The sequence below is a fragment of the Lissotriton vulgaris genome, unplaced genomic scaffold (genome assembly GCF_964263255.1).
Source record: "Lissotriton vulgaris unplaced genomic scaffold, aLisVul1.2 SCAFFOLD_431, whole genome shotgun sequence".
Classification (NCBI taxonomy): domain Eukaryota; kingdom Metazoa; phylum Chordata; class Amphibia; order Caudata; family Salamandridae; genus Lissotriton; species Lissotriton vulgaris.
The window spans coordinates 965,761-991,325 of NW_028241894.1; the positions used below are offsets into that span (position 1 = coordinate 965,761).

At 44.3% G+C, this 25,565-nt stretch overlaps 1 protein-coding gene across 1 annotated transcript in view; it reads left to right on the top strand.

The window, feature by feature from the left end:
- Positions 1-25,565, top strand: part of LOC147669866 (meiotic nuclear division protein 1 homolog) — a 454,217-nt gene that overhangs the window by 398,401 nt on the left and 30,251 nt on the right. Inside the window, exon 7 of the mRNA XM_086948189.1 lies at positions 22,330-22,374. Coding sequence (XP_086804315.1) covers positions 22,330-22,374 — 45 coding nt within the window. The remainder of the gene's footprint in view (positions 1-22,329; positions 22,375-25,565) is intronic.

Below are 25,565 nucleotides of genomic sequence, written 5' to 3' on the forward strand. Positions count from 1 at the left end.
ATAAACAAAATGGCAGCGGAGCGCTGGGGGCTAACGCGCTACCACTGACAAAGTTACACCGGTACAATATAGTGCTATCTAAACAGAGCAAAAGCGGCGCTTTTAAAATCAGCAAAAATGAAAAGCGGCAGGCGAGGCAGAATGCAGGCAATGAGAGCACAACGATACCAATAGCAGGGGAGCGACCACTCGGCTCGAGAGCTGAGAGCGAGTCACAGCGCTAAGTGGGATTGTAGCGCTGGAAGTAGTCTGTGGGAGGGCGGCTCAGCTGGGAGGCGGGGCGCGTTTACAAAGAGCAGCACAACAACAAACAAAATGGCAGCGGAGCGCTGGGGGCTAACGCGCTACCACTGACAAAGTTACACAGGTACAATATAGTGCTATCTAAACAGAGCAAAAGCGGCGCTTTTAAAATCAGCAAAACTGAAAAGCGGCAGGCGAGGCAGAATGCAGGCAATGAGAGCACAACGATACCAATAGCAGGGGAGCGACCACTCGGCTCGAGAGCTGAGAGCGAGTCACAGCGCTAAGTGGGATTGGAGCGCTGGAAGTAGTCTGTGGGAGGGCGGCTCAGCTGGGAGGCGGGGCGCGTTTACAAAGAGCAGCACAACAACAAACAAAATGGCAGCGGAGCGCTGGGGGCTAACGCGCTACCACTGACAAAGTTACACAGGTACAATATAGTGCTATCTAAACAGAGCAAAAGCGGCGCTTTTAAAATCAGCAAAAATGAAAAGCGGCAGGCGAGGCAGAATGCAGGCAATGAGAGCACAACAATACCAATAGCAGGGGAGCACCCTGCCTCTGTAGGAGCCGCTTTGAGAGAACCCTGGGGCCAAGGGCACAGAATAATCCGTTTGTTTGAAAGTTGGCCTCGAAAAGGAAGTTGGCAACGCTATATTTCTGAGGATAAGGCTTTGTTTGCATTCTCCAGTAAACACAGAGGCCTTTTTGACCTTTGGCTGACAGGTTGTTGCACAAACCGTATGCTGCCTCTTTTGAATTTTCCTGTATAGTTGTAAGTGACTGATTCAGACTTTTTGTGAGGTCTTCGCCAACGAAGGCAATACACTTTGGTTCCAAGAGAGAAGTCCTCTCTGCTGTAGAAACTAGTTCAGATCAAAGAGGCTCTGCATTCTTAAAGTTGTGACAATATGGCTTGGTGAAGTGAGACCATTGTTTCATCAGAAATATTCTGAAATAGGGATCCCACACCCTGGATATCTGATAGCATCTGTGGAAAGGTTTGTGTGGGAACTTGTTGGGCGCTCCACTTCAATCATTATTACTCTGCTCAGATAGTGACAATGAGTCTTTTACCTCTGATTTTTGGAGCTTACTCTGTCATAAACCCAAGACTGATAACCAAGTAAACGTTTTTAGCACTTGAGCCTCTGGTGGCCTTAAGCCGACTTAGGGAGTTGGTGTGGAGTAGAGCCTCGGAACTCAATCTGCAAATAACAGCATCCAATAAATCAATTTCCAATCAGTGCTTTTACTTGAAGTGACAAATACTTTTATCATGACACTCAACCAGGTACTGTACACAAAATGTTAAGGACACAGTAATGCACACAGTTATATTTGGGGAGCGTTAGAGACCAGCTGGTCAAGACTTCGGCTGTTCCAAAACTCCAATAGGTAAGGATGTCATAAAGATAGTCAATACAGGATAGGGAAGGGTGCCCCCCCCCATGGGATTGGTATGTTGTAGTCTCCTGTCACTACACTAGGCTTGTACCTAACCCCCTCGTCCCCAAGATGGATATGGAATTGTTATCTAGAAACCTAATTGTCAGTTGCTGCCCTGCACCATCTCAGTTACTGATTGTACCTTTAAGAAGTCCAGTGTGGGATTGGCCTGCTTTTGCCGAAAGAGGGCTGGTTTTGCGGCTCTCCTCCTGGTGTGTTTCCACGGAAAAACCACAGGGATAGACCCCAGTGACTCTGCTCCTGCCCTGTCAACTCCATTCACGTCTCTGTTACCCACTGCAGTGGCGCTTCCAATTTGGGGATGGTGGGGCTGCAAATGTTGGGAAGGCCACACTCCAATCACACAGGCAGCAGGGTTATCTTCTTACTTGGCTCTTCTTCAGGCCCAAACCGAAGCACACAACACAACAGAACACAACTGCCCACCCATTGTCCCAGTGGTAATGAATGTAAATATGTAAATGTAAGTGTTTTGTACTTGTATAGCGCACAGCTACCCGGACCGGGTCTCCCGGCGCTTGTACTCATACCGCTAAGGAACCCTTCCTGGCTTTTCCCTGTGAAATGTCCACTCCTGGGCATCCCCAAGGTGAAGCCAGGCATCCCAGCACTGTTGGGGCCGTTGTGGAGATTAAGCAAGCTATTGCCCAGAGTTGCAGCGTGGGACCCATGATTGGAATAGGCACCGAGGTGAGAAATAAGGTCCGAGGAAATTTAGAGCTCAAGACCCCGCCAAGGCCGTCCGAGGCGGGAATTGAACCCTGGTCCCGGGCCAGACCTCTGCATCAGGGTCTGCTGCTCTAACCATTGAGCAACACTTCTCCACACTCAGTTCAGTTGTGAAAATGTGGCCACAGTATACAGTTACAATCTTTCATAGGGCCAAGCAATCACAGGCTCTTTGTGATCTTAAGTTAGCACTGCCTACTGAGGTTGCGATACTTGTCAGCATCAAGACACTTTGTGGTTTTGTCTGTCATTTGTAGTGAAGGTGGACCTAGCCTGCGACCTCTCTGCAGAACATTCAGGGGACATGCTCCAAATGTCCTCATGCATGAACAGATTCAGGGGGTAATCAGTCTCGAATTGGGACACATTGCAGGGGAAACTGAGTAACAAGACATGTGTTATAGACCCTTTCCTAGGCTACCATGGGCAGTTCTTCCTGCACTGCTGCTCAGTGTGATCTTCTTCTAGGAAGCCTGTTCTTCGTGAAAGGGTACTGCCAACACCCCTTGTCAGCAGTAAGCGGGTTCCTCCCCTAATGGTGGGTTCAAGACAGCTCTTCCTAGCATATTGCAAAGCTACCGGGTTTCTATTCTCAAACTTGGTATGGGGAGTTGTCAGTTTCCAACCCCGAATCTAGGACGATGTTCTCAGTCTCCACTGGTGGGACCCCTGGCCATGGTCAAGGATAAATCCTGGCAGAATGATTTGAGGATGATGCCCCATACTTACATTTAGTTTGCCGATGGAAATTGAATATACCACATGTCTAGCTCTGAGACAGGTTTCAGCAGGTGCCGTCTTTTTACATGTTCCTCCTAGGCTGGTCAAGCCACAGCCTTTGTCCTCTGGCGTTAGAAGGATGAAGGAAGAGAGTTCCCTGTCAGGGAGATTCAAAACAAAGGCACAAAAAATAGAAAGGCTTCCTCAGCTACCTCTCCGTTTATTAGACAACGACCGTTCCCATACTTTAAAGGGGCCCTCTGTCTCCTATCCTCCACAACCTAGTGTCTGGTCCATTTAAAAAGAACCTCAAGAATGCACTTGAAAATTCATGCTATTCACACAGCTTTCTGCCTGCCAGGCTCTCTAATGCTTCCATCTTGGGTACCATTCACATAAAGGAGATCCAAAATCCATTACTGGGCACTAGCAGTACACACAAAATTCACGCTTACCCTGCTACAAATACACAGGTTAAATCCATGTTACTCCCAAGTCCCGGCCAGATGAAGTTATGGACCATGCAAACGGATTCAAGCCCCAGAGGCCAGTTTACAACTCTCCTTTTAAAGGACTCAGGTAAACAATCACCTATCCTGCAGGTATCATCAGTTGCTGCCATTAGTGTTAGTCTCCCTTAGCTACATTCAGAAAAGCAGTTGTGTACTACGTGTTTCCCTCCAGACCCGAGAACCCAGCTCTGAGTTTCAAAGCTTTTCACGCAGACCCTCAGCATACATGCATGATTGTCATGTGCACTGAGGCCACAAAGCAAAAATTATCCAGCCACTCACTGGAAAGTTCATTGCGGGAGTGCTCACTTTCACAAGCCACAAAAGGACATTTTCTGTCCAACCAGAAGGGGTGCTTCTTTTATACATATTGCTTTTGTCATTCTTCATACATTACTTCTTTCCTGATAGCCATTATTCCCCCTAAAGTTGCGATACCAAATTAGATAGAGCAATCCTCATAAGGCTTTTAGGGAACTGTGAACAATCTTGACCTACTGACTAAATGCAGATTGAAATTGCAGAAAGCTTGGCCATGGACGACTCGTTATCTTCCTCAACAGAATATTTTTTATGGCAATTGGTGTGGTCGACCCCTCTTGGTATATCATGCTAATCACATCCATCCAGAGCACTGCAAGCTAAGGGGAAAGAGAATATTAAAATGGGGATTGTTGAGTAATTTTTGATTGGAAAGCCATTTTGGTTGAGAGTGGAAGGCTCATCTAGTAAAACACTCAGTATAGCCCCTCAACCATTTCTGGGGAGCTACTACAGCTCTTCTCTTTCCTTGCCTCCGTTCAACCCTTCTCTGATCCATTGTGCCCTATCACCATGCTTTCTGCTAATTTGTCTCTACCTCTCTCTCCCATCAACAGTGCTGTACACCAATGTTCAAGTGCTTGTGTTCAAGGGTGCAATTCAGAAAATATGAAGAGCTGCACACCTCAGCAATGGCAACCCAAACACTTTCCCCACTATTACATGACGAGCGCTGTGATGCTGCACCATGGAAAGGCTATCGCTCTAGAACTCAGTTGTGCCCAATCTGTGGCAGGAAAAATCCCATGGCATATGTTTTTTTGCCTCTTTGTTTTATAGAGAAGCACACAGAGCTAAATCCCAGCACAAATACCACAGGAGACCTGCAGCTCAGCCAGCATCCCTCCAGCTTATTGCTGCAGTGAAAGAACCACATCAGGCTTTTTTGCCAAGAATGTCAGTGCCTTCTAGTGGCCCTTCCCCATACCAGATCCTACCACTAGCGTTCTCGAGATTGACTTGGTTGGTCTTCATCACCAGTGTTTAGTGGAGGTTTGGGACATTCTGTACCTTTGAAAATCGTTATAAAAACTCTGAAATCCTGAGCTATACAGATTTGTTTTAACTGCTTTGACTAGCCGTAGGTGGATGACTTTGTTAAATTTATGAAAGCAGCTTCACAAATAATTAAAAGTAGTGACAGGAATCCCACGTAGTGCTTAAGACTACAGTCAATCCAAAGGGTTGCTATGTGTTCACCAAATTAAAGATTCATGGTAATGTTTTATGCACAGGTTCAGTGTTTGCGCCCACGGGTTCTAAGCGTGCCTTCCTTCTTTAACTCATGCGAGTATATACGGCGACAGATACCGTAAACATCCTTATAGGCGAAGGTTGGATTTGGTCCAGGAAGCAGTCTTAGACTGCACCGGTCCAATTAATGTATCTAATAAGGTGGACAGAGCCCTCCTAGGAGATCTTGTGGCTGACCATGGCCTCCGCGACATTTAACGTCTTTTGCCCCCAACAGGCCAGGAATACACATATTTGTCCCCAGTCAATGATGGACCACTATTTACTTCCTATTCTCTGCAAGAACTCAGTATTAGAGGGTGCACTTTCGGACCACTCACCTATTACCCTAGAGACTGATCTGGGTCTGTTGCGGCCAATTCCCAAGCCCCGGCATCTCAACCTATTATGATACAACCACCAGGTAGGCAAGGCACAGCTTACAGCCCATGTGCATACTTACTGGGAGAACAGTGATGGTTCGTTTGACTCTGCCCTGACATTGTGGGTGGTAGTGGAGGTGGCAATCAGGGTACAGCTGATAAAGGGATGCAACCCTGTCCAACAAGCAGAGGGAGGAGCATCAGAAAGTATTGAAGCGGATGTAGCCCACTTCACGCTTGCTTATAAGGACCACGGTTCTACTATCACGGCGTACAGCCATCAGAAGGCGCTGCATAGACCTCAATACCTTCTTCACCTCTAAAGCTGAGTATTCGCTACAGAATCTGGAATACCAGCACTATGAACAAGGAGAGAAGGCGGGGCGTCTTTAGGCGGCGCAGCTCAAGTAGAGGAAGGCAGGAATGGCCATTCCTGCTATCTGGGGCGCTGGTCACTAAGCCACAGGAAATTTCAGATGTGTTTGCATCCTATTACAAGACCCTCTATTTATTCGGAAAGTGTTCAAGAAACAGATCAGATAAACACTTTCTTGGAAGGTATTCACTTACCTTGCCTCTCAGAGGATGACAGGCAGCGGCTTCCTTGCGAGATCACCAAGGAGGCGATAGAGCAGGCCATCTCAAGTTTACCCTTTCACAAAGCCTCAGGTGAGTATGGTTTCCTGGCAGAGTTCTATATATGGGCCAAATCTTAGGTAGTGGATATTCTCTATGGGGCCTTCACTGAGTCTGATTGCTCGACCTCCTTAGGTATATTGTCCAACAGGGTCTGATTTTGGTCCTACCCAAACCAGGAAAAGATCCTCTCCTTTGTTGAAGTTATCACCTCATACCCCTGCTTAAAGGGGACGTCAAGATATTGGTAAGCATTCTAACAACTCACCTGAAGTGAGTCCTTCCCTCTCTTATTCACAATTCGCAAGTGGGGTTTGTCCCACACTGCCCATCACACAATCATCTCGCGTACCACCTCCTGCGGTTTGGCTAGCAGCGGATCTTCCGGATGAGGTCTTGGCACTGTCATTGCAGAAAAGGCCTTTGACAGGATAGAATGTGACTCTTTGTTTGCCACGCTTCGTAAATTTGGCATTGGTGAGGACTTCATCTCCAGAGTTAGATGGCTGTACAAATTCCCCTCAGCGCAGGTCTATTGTGGAGGCTTGCTTTCTGAGCCCTTTCCAGTCTGTAGGAGTACCAGCCAAGGTTGTCCACTCTCTCCCCTGTTTTTTTTCCTCCTTGCAATGGTACCTGATGCAGTGTCCAGGCGCCAATCAGATAGAATTATAGTTATTCCAACACCGGAGGTCCCTTGACACTTTATCGGACTTACCTTCCTCTATCCATGAGGTGCTAGAGACTATTGTTGCCTTTGAGGCAGTATCTGGCTACTAGGTGAACTGGGAAAAGAGCAGGCCTTGCCGTTGTCATGGATCACCACCTGCACCGCCATAGCAGATTACCCATTTCATTGGAAAATTCCCACCTTATGTATCTGGGTATTGTAGTAAATAGGTTGGTCGGATTGCTGATTTACTGGACTTTGATGCCATATCACAGGTGTTGGGTTCTTGCGTAACGCCTACTGTTAGTCTTATCCTGACGGAATAAATACTCTGCTACACCATAGAGAAATACTCGCCTTGGTATCCAGATATACTCTCTGGGACCCCTTTTTTTAAATCTTAGATACATCTTATATGGAGGCCATATATCGAGCAATTCCCCTATCTACGATCGAATTTCGAATTATTATAAAGTTTGAACCGTCGTCTTGATTACATAGTTGGGGAATTGAACAATATTGGTAAATGCCAGAACTGGAATATTCTAGGACGTTACACCCCTGATGGTTGCCTTTTGAGAACAATTTCGCTCTTACCAAGATGATATGATTATGCAATCTATATTTATGCCCTGATGAAGTTCCCGTGGTACTAGGGGATCGAAACGCGTTGGCTGTGCCCTTGTTTAAAAAAAATAAATTTTTTAATAAAGAGACATTTTTCAAAATATTTTCTGTGTAATCGACTTCATTGGAGTGACCTTCCATTTGTTTATGTACATATTGTAGTAAATAGGTGCCTGGAACGCATGATGGCATATAATCTGGAACCATTAATGGAGCAAATGCGACTGGACTAAACAAAGTGGTCCCACCTACATCTGTCTCTCTGGGGACGGACTCAAGCAATGAAAATGGTTATCCTTCCCTGGATCACATACGTGTTAGGCATGCTTCCCAAATGAATACCCCTCTTGACCCTCTGTCGGATATATAAGGTCTTCATCTGGGGCTCAGTGAGACCTGGTCTGGCAATTCAAAAGCTAATTGCCCACAGATCAGCAGACGGATTAGGCCTTCTCTCTGTGGAACATTATTATTTAGCCCTATATTTGACACAAATGGCATACATGCACCACCGGGTCCAAGGCCCTCCGTTGTGGGTTATGTTTGAACGCAGACTCCAGGAGGCATCATTGGGTCTACAGGCCCTCTATCTTCCTGGCCCACTGCTGTCGATGCCCCCAATCCCAAGCTGAAAGCCACGTATGCTGCCTGGATGCGGACCCACAAGATTTTTTCAGTTGACGTACATCTTCATGACAAAGCTCCCAGCTGGAATAATACAAGCATTCACATCGGAGAAACCATGCTTGACTAGGGTCCTTGGTGCAGAATTAGGGTTCTGATTTATATGCATTTGATCTCTGGTGGTGAACTCAAGTCCTTTGAGATACTACAGGCTGAATTTGGCTTGTCGCATACCCAACAATGGCAATATATACAATTGCGTCATTGTCTGCTGAGCAAATTTGTTATATAACCTCCTCATTAGTAATCTTTATTCTCTAGCCTCAGGATGACCTCGCAATCTTGTCTACAGGTGGAATATGAAGAGGAAGACTGGAGAGAACTTTTGGAGGCCCTAGAACGAGGAGCCTGTGAGGCACGGATGAAACTCAGTCTTTTTAAGATCCTTCAGACTGTCACTGGAATCAGCTGCAGGGTTGCTCCCTCATTCTGCATTTTGGCAATTTAATCATGCATCCTATGATATTGTCCATATTTTGGGAGACTACTCCACCATACACCCCTTCTGGATGTCAGTAGACTACACTTTAGGAATCTATGGATTTGCCCTCCCCACTTCCGGAACCTCTAGTTCTCCTCCATGACTTATTGGTCATTCCCGAATTGACCCGCTAGGCTTGTTGATTGCTATTTACTGCCCTTACAGCTGCCAAAATCTGTGTTTTGTGACTTTGGCGCTCTACACAATTGCTGTCACATGAGGAATGGTGATGGAATGTACAAGACCACATCATATGAAAAGATCATTTACAATTTAATGGACAAAGCAGATACTTTTCTCCTTATATTGTCCCCCTTTTGTGCAAGATGCTCCTCTTCGCTCATAGTTTGCTTGGACTCTTGCTTCTTCCTCATTACCATCATTGTACTCACTACCCCTCCCTCTAGCTCCCCTCTCTTTCTTCCCTGCTTTGTATTTTTCGTCTTTCTTCCTTTCTTTATCTCTGTGCCCTTCTTCCCTTCCTCTCTTTACTTTCTTCCTTCTATAGCTTATTCTGTCACCCCTCCCTTCCCTTTTCTATCTCTCTTCAATATTATATATAAGTATTGTTTGTTATTGGTGCATGTATCATAATCAATGTTTAAATCTTAATATGGGTATACACTGGACTTGTATGTCACTGTATTTGCTGGTATTTCTCAATTCTTAATTTTATCAATAAAATAATTGATATACCAAAAGAAAGAGAGCGGTGATAGGAGGTGAAATAGCTGATTATTTGATTAGTAAGTTGAATTTATGGTCTTTTAATGTTTGACTATTGAAGCAATGAAATAACTCATGAGCTCATTGTAACACTTCACAAACATCAACTAAACATAAAGGGACCATAGTAAGAAGATTTGAGGGAAATTGATAGTGTTATTTTTAAAAGTTTATATTTAGGTGGTGGGGCGAGTTGCATCCGCGATGTCTGCTCTCGCTTAGACCTTAGTGTAGCCCCACAGGGTGGCACAGCCATAGAGTCTGATGTGATAAGGGACTGTGGCAGACAGGCAGCTTCCAGGAGCTGACTGATAAAAAAGAGAGCCTCTGGCAGAGGCTCTTCGGGTTTGTGTAATGGATTCCAGTGCCTGGTCACTCTTTCTTTGAGATGCGAGTGTCTTGTCTGCCCCTCATTTTACTTTCATGGGCATTTATTTGGACCGCGATCTGTTACCGGTCTTACAAATTTGCATGCACTCAGCGGGTCATCATCATGTGAACTGCTGGGCGTGGGGATGATTTACTGCATTCCTGTGGAGCCCATAGACGATGCTGTATTTTTTATAAAACATCCCCATGAGTAAAATACATCCGGCTCTTGCTGGCTTCAGACTATTAATGCTCAGACTTTACTGCTTGCAGATGGTACACATTAGCCCAGTCCTACAACTTTTAAACACATACGTTGATGTTTTGCTGTCCCACAAAATACAGTGACATCGGACCCCAGTGGCAAGGACCTTGCCAGGCCCTTCCTTTGAAATCTAACCTACTACATGCTTAAGCCTAAATTGTCATGCCCATTTAGTAGCAGTGGTTGAAAATCAGAAGTCTGACCACACCTCAGATGCGCCTGCCACAATGTCCTAGTGGACTGACTTTACTCTGGATGGCCATGGACTCAGGGTTAGAGCAACAGACTCTGCTGAGCCATTTGCTTTATTCTTGCGTTCTTCTAATCCAGGTTTGACGCCACAAACAGATGACTGGAAACCATGCAAGCTCAACTGGACCCCATAAATGACTAACTCAACTGGGCCCAAGAACTCTAGAACATACAAAGAAAAGTGACCAATATGGAAGACAGTCAGGACAGTGTCAGAATCCTAGTTGCTTCAGAGGGTCAGGAAAAAGATGACATGCTGCTCTTCCTGGCAACGTTCACCCCAGAATTGGCACACTTAACCTTGAACACTCTCTGACATTCAAGAATTCCAAAGGTCACACAGTATACTGTCCAAGTGACCAGTGAACTGAGCTTCACCCAGATTATTGATTGTGTTTTTCCTCAGGCATTAGTAAGCTAGACTGTAGCAAAAAGAACAACGGTTCCATTCTGTATAAGAATCACAAAAATATTTGTTTTGGCAGACTTTTCACAGGATACAGCCTCAAAACCTATTTGCCCTTAGACCTTCACTGAGGAAGTGATACATCAGATATAGCCTGCTGGAGTCTGCCACTATGTTAATCACAATGGCAAGCATAGATAGTTCCACAAACCCAAAGACTTAGAAAGATTCTCAGAATCACAGGACTCATGTGATGGGCACAAATTTGTGCAGTAGTGGCGCAGCAGGAGACATGCCTTATCCATTGCTCAGAACAAAGACAACAAAAATGCCCCTACCTCACATACGGAGAGGGAATGATTAGAGTCTGTCACAAGAAGTAGGGCGGACAGAGACACCTCTGCTGGCGAACACCAGTGTGGCGAAAAGTCTAGGTCCCCCTGTGCCTAATCCCCCCCGGTAAAGACTGAGTATCTCTCCCTGTCTTCCTGACCCAAATTTTCAGTGGCCATGGTGCCTATAGTGTTCTGCCTGACTACTGTATGCTATGTGCTGAAAGTGCGCAGCTCTGACAGGTTGACAAAGTTTCAGGGTGGATTGGACATGAAGATGGGTTGGGTGTCAAGTAGGGGTGAGCTTCCTTTTACTACACTCCATAATGAAGTCCTCTTTCTGTGAGATGCTGCAGCTCACAGTGCAAAGGCGTGTGAGATCACTGTGCCTGTTTAAAGTTTAGGTTAGGGATTGGTGAGGTTTTCCCCGCGTCTTTATTCCCCTTCGTTTAGTTCTCTTCAATTTCCCTTATGTTCACCTTCAACGTCTCTGCGTTGACCAACAAAACTTTCACACCTTTTTGGCATTGTGCTTGTGTTGGGTGCACATCAGTACTCTGATGTTTTTGCCTGAAACTCTGAAATCTGATCCTCTGAGACATGCTGGGCTTTACTTCCGCTATAGTTGCCTACTGGAGATTTGCACCATTAGTGTCCGCTGAATCAGACACTTTGCTACCACTTCTTTGATGGTGCAAGCCTTGTGCTGTAGCTGGGTGGCATTAGTGTTAGACCGAATGCTCAATTTTGCTCTTGATGGGCGCTGAGATTTGCTATGTATACTGTTAAGTAGTTCTGTGTAACATTGTCCGACAAGCCTAAACACATTACTATTTTATATCTTAATGTGGACAGTCTCACTCATCGTATCAAGAGGAAGAAAACCATCTGTTTCCTGGCCTCTAAAGAGGCGGGCATAGTTTTTTTTCATGAGACACATCTTCAGTCTAGTAAATCAGACAAACTGAGCAGAGAATGGGTAGGCATGTTATTGGTGCGGGTAGGGGCATATTTGGTCTCTACAACTAGTCTCGTACCCTAGCTTGACTGTGGCAGACTGTGAATCAGTGATGTACAAGAAGGGAAGGGTGACATCACTAATACAGATCTCTCCTGGTTCAGATTTAAACCGAGGTGGGACCCTAAGGACTTCTGGAAGTTTGCCAAAATATACATGCAGGGAAGGAGCGTAGTTGTAAATTCAATATACGACCCTACTAGCACCAGGGTTGACTTCTTACTGCCCTTTCAAAGACACTGACCACATTTGGCACTGCTAAAGTTTCTATAAGAGGGAACAGCAACTTGACAATCAACATAGTGCTTGACAGATATGGTCAAGGGTAGGGTCATGGGCCTCCTGATGGACATGATGACTGACCACACACTTCAGGAGGTCACTGAGATTATTAATATGTCATAGATTACTATTTGACATCTGGCTTGTTGGTGCCTAATGACTCAGGGTAGTATAGCAACCCTTTCTATAATAAGAGGGACCCCACACTACAAGGGAACAGGGTGCCACTATACAGTAGCTTGAACAAATTTCCCTTTGGGACCAATATACAAGCTAACTCAGAGAATTATCTATCAAGATGCACAACCTTTCAACCAGCATTCAAAATTACTTACTCCTCATGAATGAGGACCACAACAGATTTTGAAAAATACATATGATTTTATTAGTATAACTCTCTATCATATAAAAATGACTTATACATTGTTTTCTCTTTATTTGAAGCATTAAGATTCTTTTAAAAGGTTACAAATATATGTTTCACTCCAATTAAATGTAAACAAATTTGCACTCAATGTTTTTCTCAAAAACAAAACAACACGGGGGAGATTAATTAACACACATCAGTATGTCTATTGAGCATCTGCAAATGTGCTATTACTTTTAATAGGGATCCCTGATTATATCAATTTATCATGTGGAATTTCCCTGTATACAGTGGATTCTGCAATTATTTACATTGAGACGTTTCAGTGGAAATGATTTGCAATATCTTCTACTTATTTGACAAACTATCTAGATGTGATATCTCTGGGCAACGTTGATCCTAGTGTTCTCATGGAGTTAACATCTTTTAATAGAAAATCATCATAATAATTTCATGGGATACATGGGAAGTGCATCTCTCTCCTCCACTAATTACATGTTCTGCCGGGTCTATTGTAATTACTCCATTCCACCCTCAGACCGGAGCCATAGTAGGAAACCTTCGCTCTCTTCCTTTCTCTTATGATGAGTTCCCGTAAGCACGTTTATTTCTATGTTTCCTGGGTAGAGCTCCTGGGTATAGAACGTCTAGACATCCCCAGAGGGAGTTTTTCACTACCCTCAAACTCTCCATCTGCACTTCTCCCAAGTTCCCATAAAAAAGCCTCCTTTTTGGCTTGCGTTTGCTTCTATACTGTTCCCAGAGGGAAGTTTGTCTAAGTTACTGCTTAGAAGCAGTATAGCAAACCACTCCCTGATATTACTCATTCTCTTCCTAGGTTTTCGGTTCCCTCATGCTAAACTGTGGCAAATGAACACCTCTAGTAACGAGCACTCTGAAGAGAAAATAACAGCAAACACCTATCTGACTTACATGTCCACAATGATGGATTGTCCAGCCAGACCAAATACTGTGGGCGGGAAGGAAAGTGTGCCTGAGGAGGTCAATGATATGCAACTCTGTGTAAGAGGAAGGATGCTTACCGCAGGACCATCCTAAAATGTCAGATCTTGCAGCTGAATATTTTCCTTCACCCCAAACCTGTCTTCTGAGAAACTTAAACTCAATGCACACTTTACCCACCTAGCTGAAATCTCTGTCTTGGCTGAAATGGAGGCATTATGAAAGTGGGCGGAAACCTGGAAGGCTTTTGGCAGCATATTACGCCAACAGGAATCATCTGCAATCATAGCAATAAGATCTAAGAAAGGTGAATTACTCGCCCTCCCTCTGGGCATAATTAAGGAGTTTGCACAGTATTTCAGACTTAACAGCACATACAGAGTGCCAACAGAAGGGTTGAAGGAAAGCTTACTAGCAGATTGCAAGGTGCCTGCATTGCCTACAAATCTCAAAGATGCCATGGACAGCAAAGTCACAAAAGACAAAATACTGAAGGCAGTTGAGGACACACAGTCCAGAAAAATAACTGGGGAACACAGACTTCTTATTACATTTTAAAAGACCCACAAGGCCAAAATGTTGCTATTTCATTGTAAAGTGTTTAATGATGTGAAGTCACAGGGATCTATACGCCTTGAATTCAATGGGGCAATTGCCTCTCTCATTCAAAAACCTGGGAAGGACCCACAGCTACAGTTCTATCTTTCTCCTCTGCACTGACATCATGATTTCACTGGGATCCTTTCCAGTAGACTGCAGTCATTGATTCCACTCCTAATTCACCAATTGCAAGTGGGGTTTGGCCTATGCTTCTCTGGAGACAACATGCTTCCCTTATTGTGTTGAGTAAAAAACAATCATGACAGCAAAATGACACTCTTCTAAAAGCGGCAACTGTGTGCATTGCAAGTACCTTTTCCAAACATTTTGATGAGATGGTCTGGGCAGTGGCTTTGTCAACGCTTTCTTTTATCAGAAAGGGGGGATCTGCAGGACCAGTGGAATGCAAAGTGATTGCAAAATGTAACCAAAAGGCTTTCACTTGATCTTTTCATTAGATATATTCAGTGAATATAATTAACGTCACATCAGCAGTATAGCCAGCAAGAAAAAAATACAGAACAGAAACTCTGTTGTTTGCTCTTGACCCATAAATTATCAAACAAAACCATACATGATCCTTTTTTAAAGGAATAATTAAATAACCTGGCCACTTAGAATAGCTAACCAATGATTAGCACGAGAAAACATATCATGTGCTTAGAGAAAAAGCCCATAAATGGTGCACATTGAGAAGGTTTGATATTAAGTTACAGCACAGGGGCTCCAGTGAATAGGACAATTGCCCGCCACCACCGCCCACTCCAGGCAACCTAAGCTTCCTCACTACCCACCCTACCTCAGAGAGCTTGGTGGTCCAAGCCATTACCTCCCATGGCCTTTTACATCTACTTCTCTAGACAGGGAATCCAAGAAGCTGGATAGTTTGGGTAAGAAACTTTTTTCTTTCACCAGCCTTGCATTGTGGTTGGTGAACAACGCATGCTTGTTGGGCCATTATACCCACTCCCTGTTGGAAACACTTGTGCAGGTGCTGCAACAGGCCCCAGAGGACACCCAGGGTGTCCTCTTCCAAGCAGTGTCAGACAGGAGAGATGCAGCAAAGTTCACCATCCGTTGTGGTCTCCTCATGACTGACTCGCTGGGCTGAGCGATTTCATTGACGATGGCCGTTTGACACCGTGCCTGGTTGAGAACCTCTGGCTTTTTGGGGGATGTCAAGGCCTCTCTCATGGACATGCCCTTTGATGGCACCCGTCTTTCGAGAGAGCGCTTTGACTCATGGGTTGCAGCCAAGTATTTCGGCCTCTCAGTGGCCACATGTCCACAGTCTGCCTTTCGCCCTATGGAATAGGTTTTCAGCCACGCCAGCCCTATCCCAGCCACAAGACCATGCAAGTTCCATAACCTCCGCACAGTCTAGAGCGCTGCTTGTTTTGACCTCGTGGGTCGGGGGACCAGAGGTCGGGTCAGTCCACTGCCTCCTAACCCCCGCAGCCTCGGCTTCCAAGCCCTCCTGGCCTTGCCCTTCTAGACCATGGGGGCAAATTGGTGGCAGGATCAGCCATCACCTCCACCACTGGCAGATCATCACATCAGACAGGTGGGTTCTCCAGATAGTCCGAAGTGGTTACCCCTGTCCCCTTCATGTCTACTCCCTTCCAAGCCTCCATCTTGCAATTGGCTGATGGAAAATCATATCATTTTGCTTCAGGAAGAAGTCTTGACCCTCTTGACCACGAGCCATAGAGCGGGTTCTGGTGCCAGAAGTAGGCTGTGGTTGTTATTCCTGCTACTTTCTGGCACTGAAAAAGTACAAGGTCCTTTTTCCTATCCTAGATCTACGAGCCCTCAACTTCTTCCTCAAACAGGAAAAGTTCAAGAAGCTCACATTACCTCAGGTCTTGTCTACCCTAGACCCGAGAGGCGGGATGGTAGTGTCGGACTTGCAGAACGCCTTTTTCCACATTCCTGTCCTGTTTGCTCATAGGCCCTACCTGCAGTTTATGGTAGGCTACGAGCACTTTCAGTTCACCGTGCTCCCCTTTGGCATTACCAGCACCCCTCAGGTGTTCACCAAGGAGATGGCGGTGGATACAGTTCATCTTCTCCTATCTCGACAACTGGCTGATGAAGGTGGATTCGCCCCAGGCTGTAGTCTCCCAACTCCAGACTTTGGCAAACTCATGCATTCGCTGGGGTTCACTATCAATGTGCCAAAGTCAGAACTGAATCCCTCTCATATGCTCATTTTCATTGGAGCTGTTCTGGACACTGTACAGGTTTGAGCTTATTCTCCTGAGCGTCGAGTCCAGGATATTCAGGCTCTGATACTGATGTTTCAGCCTCTATCCTGGATTTTGGTGAGAATGACTCTGAGGCTGCTGGGCCTCATTGCCTCCTGCATCCTGTTAGTGACACATGCCAGATGGCATATGCAGGCTCTGTAGTGGGACCTGATGTTCTACTGGCACAGCATCAGGGTAATCTCTACCACATGGTCCAGATCGTAGAGGAAACTGCTCAGGAACTGCAGTGGTGTCTGACAAACCGCCCCAACCACATATCACAGTAGTGACAGATGGGTCACTTCTGGAATGGGTTGGCCATCTGGAAGAGTTGGAGAGCAGAGGACTCTGTTCTCCGGTGGAATCCAGACTCCACATCAACTTGCTGGAGTTCCGAGTGATTCCTTTGGCATTGAAAGTCTTCTTTCCATCAAGAGGAAGCTAACACAAATGTCCACGGACAACACCACCGTCTTATGGTATTGCAACATGAGGGCAGTGTGGGGTCGTGGACCCTTTGTCAAGAGTCCCTGCACCACTGGACTTGGCTGAAACAGCAGAGTATATCTCTGGTGGTTCAAAACCTGGCAGGTTTACTGAATGCCAGGGCGGACAAATTCATCGGTCTGTGCCTAGCAAATCACAAATGGCATCTCCATCCGGATTTGGCGTACGGTCTCTTTCAGCAGTAGGGAGAGCGTTGGTTCGATCTGTTCGCCTCCGCCAAGAACGTGCAATTTCAGTAGTTTTGCACACTTGAGTTTCCAAGGCATCTGTAGGTCGGAGAAGCTTTTTGTCTCAATTGGAGCTCAAGCCTCCTGCACGCCTTTCTGCACATATCACTCCTATACCACTCCTGAGCTCTCAATAAGATCAGGAACGACCGGGCCCAAGTCGTTCTTGTGGCTCCCAACTGAGCACTAAGAGTCTGGTATTCTGAGCTTCTCCAACTGAGCATGGATCCTCTGATCAGGCTGTCCCTTCAGGTGATCTTCAATCACAGCAGCAGGGGAGGGTCCTCCACCCGAACCTGTCAACTCTACACCTTCTTGCATGGAGATTAAGCAGCAGCGGTTGACATCATTCGACCTTTTTCCCGTAGTCTGTAATGGTATTTTGGCAGCCAGGCATTCCTCCACCAAGAATGTATGTGCCTTCCTATGGAACACATTTTTTAATATATTGCACTGAAAAGTCTGTCGATCCTCTTTCTCCTTCCCTTTCTCATGTTTTGCTGTTTATTTTAATCCTTGCCCTGCAGGGCTCTTCTCTGAGCACTCTTAAAAGGGTACCTTTCAGCCCTGTTTGCTCTTCTGCGGCTGTCAGATCAATTCTCTTTAGTTCACACATCCACCAGGGGGGTGAGCGAATTGGAGGTTTGGTCACCCAAGCCTCCTTACCTGACAATATACCCTGACAAGTTGATGCTTGGCACGAAGACATCTTCCAAAAGTGTTAACACCTTTCCATGTAGGGCAATCTGTCATCTTTCCAACTTTCTATGCTCCACTGTATCCCTCTAAGGAAGAGGAGTAACTCCACCGCCTGGACCCAAAAAGAGCGTTGTCGTTCTACCTTGACCAGAAAAAAGAATTCCAGGTGGACGACTAACTCTTCCTGGGCTGCGTTGAAGCAAAGAAAGGTTGTGTGGTTGTGTGGTGCAGAAGAGGACTATCTCGCAATGGGTCATCCTCTGCATCAAGATTTGCTACCCTCTGGTAAATAAACAGCCTCCTGAAGACTGAAGAGCTCATTCCACCAGAGCTAAGGCTACTACTGCAGCATTGTACGTGGGCTTCCAATCCTCGACATTTGTCAGGCAGCAACATGGCAATCCCTGCACACATTTACCAAGGATTACTGCCTCAACTGCTCTAAACTTGTCCGCAGTCCCTCCTCCTGGGATGGTATTGCTTGGGTATCAATTCAAAGGTAAAGAATCTGCAGCTTCATGTCGCTCTCAGATGAACAAGTTACTTACCTTCGGTAACGCCGTATCTGGTAGAGACATGATCTAGCCGCGGGTTCCTTATTGACCCACCCACCCATCCTCCCCGCACTTCGGACAGGTTTTCTAGGTCAGGGTTGATCTCTTTTAGGGCCCTAGTTGTTCAAAACACATCAATTTCGGTGCACTTCATGGCGCCGCGCTTCTGGCGTGGAAAGTTGTGAAAAGCGCACATAGGTCATGCCTATATCAGTGACGCGGATGTGACTACGGCACGGACAACGTCACAAGGAGCTGACCGACGCCACCTACCAGCTTGCATGGGTATTGCTTGAAGAAAAATATTACAGATTCAACCTGATGCCTGGGAAATTCAAAGGTAAAGAATCTGCGGCTAGATCATGTCTCTACTAGATAAGGTGTTACGGAAGGTAAGTAACTTGTTCTTTAGGGCAGTTATGGGTTGCAGCAATTTTTTTCATATAGAACGAGGCTCTGTCCTCACAATAAGTTTTTGGGAACAACTTTAAAGCGGATTTATCCTTGTTGTCATTAGTATAGGTTTGCGCCACACCCTCTCTAGCTGTTTGCATGACTTTTTCTTTTCGTACAAGGTATCATTGAACCATGGGGCTGGGGGGAGCATTCTATGATGCTTTTTGTTAGAGAAGGGAATTAACATATCCTGTGAGGACCTGAGCCAGGAATCTATGGTTAGTGTATCTGGCACCGCTGATTTGCACAGCAAGGGGGGGATTGGCTTCTATGATGGCATTCCACATGAGGACATCCAATCTTGACTAGCTCCTACTAGAGACGACTAGGTAATTCTCACAGGTCTGTGACCTCATGCCTTTTGAAAGTGTGAAAGGGACTGCAAAATGGTGAGACCATGGCATAGATAAAGGAGGGTCTGATTGCTGATTCCTCCAGTTGGAAAATATAAGATCCAACTAGTATCCAACTTTATGAGTAGGAGAATTATAACTGTTATTAGTTAGTACATCTGACAATGGCTTTCTGCATTATTCTTGAACTAGAGGTTGATCCAGTAATTATTCAATGTATTGACCACCCCATCTCTTCCCAAGTGTGTAGGACCATGAAATAACCCAACCTCTGTGGTAAAAATGAATTTGGCAAGACTAGTCTTTTATCATTACCTTTCCAAAAACCATCTTGCCTTTCCCCATTCTTTATTTTTGTCATCTGAAATTGTATCTTGTACTCACCTCAACTCATCCTACATTTGTATTGACACTCAAGCAAAAATGAGTGCCATGTGATTATCTGCCCCCATTGGCAATGCAGTAACCAGTTTTGCATAGTATCGTGCAAGTGCCTTAAGTGACAGAATCACTCCCACGTTCATGTGCTGAGCATTTCACAACTGACATTTTAGATGGTAATCTCAAAGATCAAAATAAATCAATAACATCCTTTTCGAGTACGTGTCATACCGGAGGTCATGAAGCTACACTGTGACCACAACTAGACAAATTCATAACACAACTCCAAAGAAGTACTGTTTACAAGTGTAAATTGCAACATTTTGTGCACAAGCAATACAACATACTCTTGTCAGCCTGTGCAGGAAACACTTTGTACAAATATGATGCTTCAGCAATGTACGTTACTGTGTAAAAAGCATAAGCTGTATGCAAATTTCCTTCAGTGTCTGTTAAATAGGATCCATCTGCAAATAGACCAAAGCAGTTGTATTCAATGGCATGTCTTGCAAAATCAGATTCCCCCATGGTCTGTCATTATGACATACTCATGACCCGCAAAATCTCTACCAGCACCAATTGCAAAACTGGGCTCTTTTTTTTCCTTTTTAAGGGCACAAAAAAACTGGGGAAAGTGTGAAGCTGTGCCCCTATACCGAGGAACCACTAGAGCTTTCATACATGAGCTTCCGTTTGAAATGTGTCCAACGATGTATGTGTTAAGTGGGAATACCGCTAAGTAGAGGCTTTGAAGGAGTGGTGGTGTATCTTACCCCCTACAAAATGCATACTGACTTCGAAAAGTAGCCCAAACTATACTTGTTTTTTGGGTTAGAGTTCAAGCAATCAAACTGGTGCCTGCACATCGGTTTAAATAAATACTGGGAAAAATGAGTGCAAAGACACACCTTTTTTGAGTATAGTGCGCTGTACACAAAATACCAAATTAATAAATAACCTTACTTCTGAAAAGAACTCTCATTACCTCTATTGACTCAACTATTAATAATTTCATCTTAGGGATTCAAAAATCAAGAATGAGCAAGTTAAACACCCACACTGAAGGATGTGGACTATGTAAGCATAGGGTCCCCCAACTCATATTTACAATACTTTATTACACCTTCTGCAGAAACCCCTTCCTGGAAACATGTAAAATATAGTATTCCTAGATGCGAACAAAGTATAGATATCTTATGCAACAACTGGCCATCAAGTTGAGTAACTGACAACCGAGGAGGGACATGCATTCTCCAAACTTGGAAGCCTCACCGTAAACATCTACTCATTGATCTGTGGCTCCATATAGTAGCCCCCTTATTGATTAACCGCTGGCTGCTATGCCATCTCATGGACTAAATGGATATCTGGCATTAACAAAATAGATTTTGACACCCTAGCAGCAAGCTCCCATTTTACCCTGACACAATATTGGAGATATTGCCATGTAGTACATAGTATTTGTGCCAGAATAGGCAGAAGCCTGTTGACAAATGTTCTAACTTCTCCAATTGAAAACCTAGAAACGTTAAGGATTTATAATGGTTATCTGGTCAATTCATAGACAACCGTTATTGTACCGCTATCCTCCTGATAGCCAAACTCTTCTGGTAAGATAAATTACACCCAGAAGACTGAAAAAGGTTGTTAGTTATGCACAAGTAATATCTCCAAGAATCCCGTCTCAGATTTTTCTATTTCAGGATGTTATTCTACTGGAATTGGTCCCCCATCCCACTCCTCAAAGCTAAACTTTTTTATTACTCCGAACGTTGAGGATGCAAACGAGGGATGTGATTTGACTCAGTCAATGGGCTAGCATGAACATTATTGACGTATGGACAGAAGGCTGAACAATCTTATCCTCTACCAATGGTTTATTGATAATCTCGTGGGAACGGCTAGCAATTGTCCATGATGTGTCAAACTGCACAATATTCAGCAGCCACAGACGGGTCTCAACTTGACTTGCTTCTGCAAAAACTTATATCCTTCGGCACTGCAGAAAACATGCAGTACTTACCTTAAAGAAATGGCTGATCAACCTGTATAGCAGACTGTGAATGAGCAATCTATAAATGAAACAACTGAATGTCCTTTATCAAACTCTACAATTTCTGAGTCCACAAAAACCAAGGAACTATACGGGAGTGAAAGCCCCTTACGGGAATTGAACAATTGTTTGACTCTGCTGTTTGTCACACATTGTGTGTAGACCTAAGCAGGGCTTACATATGTATGAGTTGGGAGCGGAGGTGATCTATGAAAACTACAGACAACCCCGCTTACAAATTGGAACCACACAGAGAATCAAACTATTGTCTAATTTGGACGAAATTTAAATATTTCTTTGAAATCCTTAGGTATCTACTGGGTGGGGGTGATATTATGTATACTAGCTCTCGACTGACTTCCGCCTCTCCTATCTTAGTATTTCCCTTCAGTTAAATAAGACTGATTTGATTTGAGTACTGTTAATGTATAATGCTGATGGATACTAAGGTGACATGTCTACATTGTACTGTTTAGAAAATGTCAGTTTATTGCAACAAAGAACGAAGAGACATAATTTACACTTCGTTTGCTCAATGCTGTTTGTATTTTTTTCCCCTTGAAGGTCAATCCAACAAGATTGCTAAAGACGCAGTCAACAGATGGACAGGTATGTACAACTGCCATTAAGCATGCACTGTTGGGCACAGCATTAAAAAACACTTTTATATCCTTTGCTTTTTGTGCCTTTGCCATCAACCTCAACACTCTAAATGCAAATTGTTTGATTTGAAGCAAGCATATATCAAATTATTGAAAGATAATTATCCTCTGCAAATCCTAAATGTAAATGTTTGTTGTGCCTGAAAGTTAAACTACTCTGTGCTGTACTCAATTTAAGTTTTTAAGAAAACCTATGTTTAAAGGAAATGTAAAAAGGCAATCAGTAGTAAGTTGTCTTTCTTTAATTCTTCCCTTGATATACCTTGGATAGATTGTCATGTCACAAGGATGGTACGAAGTTTATGCATGCAATGTACTTATTTAATATTTGTAATGTATAGCTTAATTGTGCGGGAAGAAATACTTGCTAGCTGGATTTCATGGCCCTCAAATGTCTCAGAGAGTTTAGAAGTGATTCACTGTGATTCGTGGTGCAATCTAAATGTCAAAATCTCTGTCTGAAGTACAGCCCTGCGCTAAAAACTATGTAAGAGTTTCAGATTTTTCAAATCTTTGCCCGAAATGGCAAAATTGAGAATTCTCACCTACGATTTCCAAATACTTTGGGTGTTGCACATATTTCTACCAAGTCGTATTTCTTAACACTTGTGTGCCCCCATACACAATAAATTGTTTACCAATTAAGTTGTGCCGTCACAGCATTTGGCTGCCTCTTTGGCAAGTGCCCTTCATTCAGATATATTAATTAGATCAATATAAATGTTTTTGAGTAGTTTCCATTCCGAGTACTGCAATGACACTGCCTAGCACAGCCATCAGTGAATAGACTGGGGACTCAGGGGAAATCTTCTGCCTCTTCGGAACCTGTTGCTGAAGCAAGAACCGGTAGTGTTGCATGTTCTTTGGTCCGGTGTTGCTCTGGAGCAGTTGTACCTCCCAGCAATACTAATCTGTGTGATTGGTAGTAGAGGTGGACTTGGTGGAGGACAAACTATGGCTGTGTCTGTCCTTATTATATTTGTGCTTTGGGGAAGAGTGGGCCCTAACCCTAACACAGGGAGATGCTGGCCTCCTGTACTTTTTAGGTCTCGCTCCTAGCGTTGCACTGCGTAGCAGTGCTTCGCACAGCGCGAGGCATTTTGTAATCGAAAACGGGGTTTTCAGAGCCACTTATGACTGTAAAATGCTCGTGCGTGTGCTTTTTTGTTTACTGTTACCTCATTGGCCTTGGTGTTTTTTCGATAATGAAAGACTTCACACTATTGGCTTTTTGCGCGAGCATTGCTCCTCCCATGGCCTATTGGTGTCTATTCCGCGCATGAAGCTCATAACCGACATCAATAGGCCGTGGGAGGAGCAACAGAGCTACGGGCATGCTAATAGAAATGACACGCCTTGCTGTAGCGCGTGTGTGTTTTTAGCAATTACAGGTTGTTTATGTTGAACGGCTTGCTTTGAGGAAAAGTAATAAAAATGACACGCCTTGCTGTAGCACACGTGCGTGTCTCTTTAGCAAATACAGGCTTTTTTTCGTTGAACGGCGTGCTTTAACGAACAGTAAAGGAATGCCATCTCCTCCTCGAAATTCGGCTGTACTTGCGTGCATTTAGCGTGCGTTTACCAATTACGAGCTTTTTTTTTGTGAACGGCGTTTTTAATCAATATTAAATGAATGCCATCTCCTTCTCAAAATTAGGCTGTAGTTGGCTGTCTGCACAGAGAAGTATAAAGGTAGGAGGAGTGATATACATGCAGGAGTAATGCGCGCGTTTACCAATTACTTTATTTATTTATGCATTTTTATATAGCGCGGACTTTACCTGAAGGCGTCAGAGCGTTTCACAATAGGAACAGAACTGATACATTAGGAGAACATAACACGTGTGAAGGGCGTGCTTTAAGGAACAGTAATAGAAATTACACGCCTTGCTGTAGCGCGCACGCGTGTGTCTTTAGCAATTACGGGCTTTTTTTCGGTGAACGCAGTGCTTTAAGGAACAGTAAAGGAATGCCATCTCCCCCTCGAAATTCGGCTGTACTTGCGTGCGTTTAGCGTGCTTTTACCAATTACGAGCTTTATTTTTGTGAACGGCGTTTTTTTATCAATACTAAAGGAATGCCATCTCCTTCTCAAAATTAGGCTGTAGTTGGCTGTCTGCACAGAGAAGTACAATGGTAGGAGGAGTGATATACATGCAGGAGGAATGCGCCCGTTTACCAGTTACTTTATTTATTTATGCATTTTTATATAGCGCGGACTTTACCCGAAGGTGTCAGAGCGCTTCACAATAGGAACAGAACTAATACATGAGGAGAACATAGCACGTGAACGGATTACAAAAGCAGACGTTAAGTTGCATAAGGTAAAAGTGACCATTGTGAGCTAACAAAATACATGAGGTAGCAAAAAGTGCACAGGACGAAAAAGTGACAAGTGTGCAGGTTACAAGAGAAAACACAGTACAATTAGAGGAATAATACTGCAATATATGCTAGATACTCAGGCACAAGAACAAACGTTACATAGGCAATGGTGGCACTTGTGCAAGTTTTCTTATGTTTTCAGTCCTTCTCCCAGGCACTTTGTCTATGATTCTTAGAATTAGCCTCCCTCCCCTGAAAACAATTCCCTCCTCTCCTTAGGCTTTTCTTATGGATACGCGCGTTTACCAATTACGATATTTAAAACACCATTTACTTGTAAATTAGGCTTTTGTGTGTTTAGCAATGACAGGCTTTTTTGGGGTGAACGGCGTGCTTTAAGAAACAGTAAAGGAATGCCATCTCCCCCTCGAAATTCATCTGTACTTGCGTGCGTTTACCAAAAACAAGCTTTTTTTTGTGAACTGCGTTTTTTAATGAATATTAAAGGAATGCCATGTCCTTCTCAAAATTAGGCAGTAGTTGGATGTGTGCACAGAGATGTACAAAGGTAGGAGCAGTGATATACATGCAGGAATAATGCACGCGTTTACCAATTACGTACTTGCAGCCGTACAGGAGTAGTGATGTATACTCGAACAAATAGCTGAACACGCAGTGATGCAGACACTGACAACAATGTATGTACAAAGACACACTCACAAACAGGAAGGTATACTGAAGCCCCCAGCGTACTCGCATATGCAATGTTGAGCTACAAACCAACAAACAAAAGCAAGTTTTATCTTATTTATG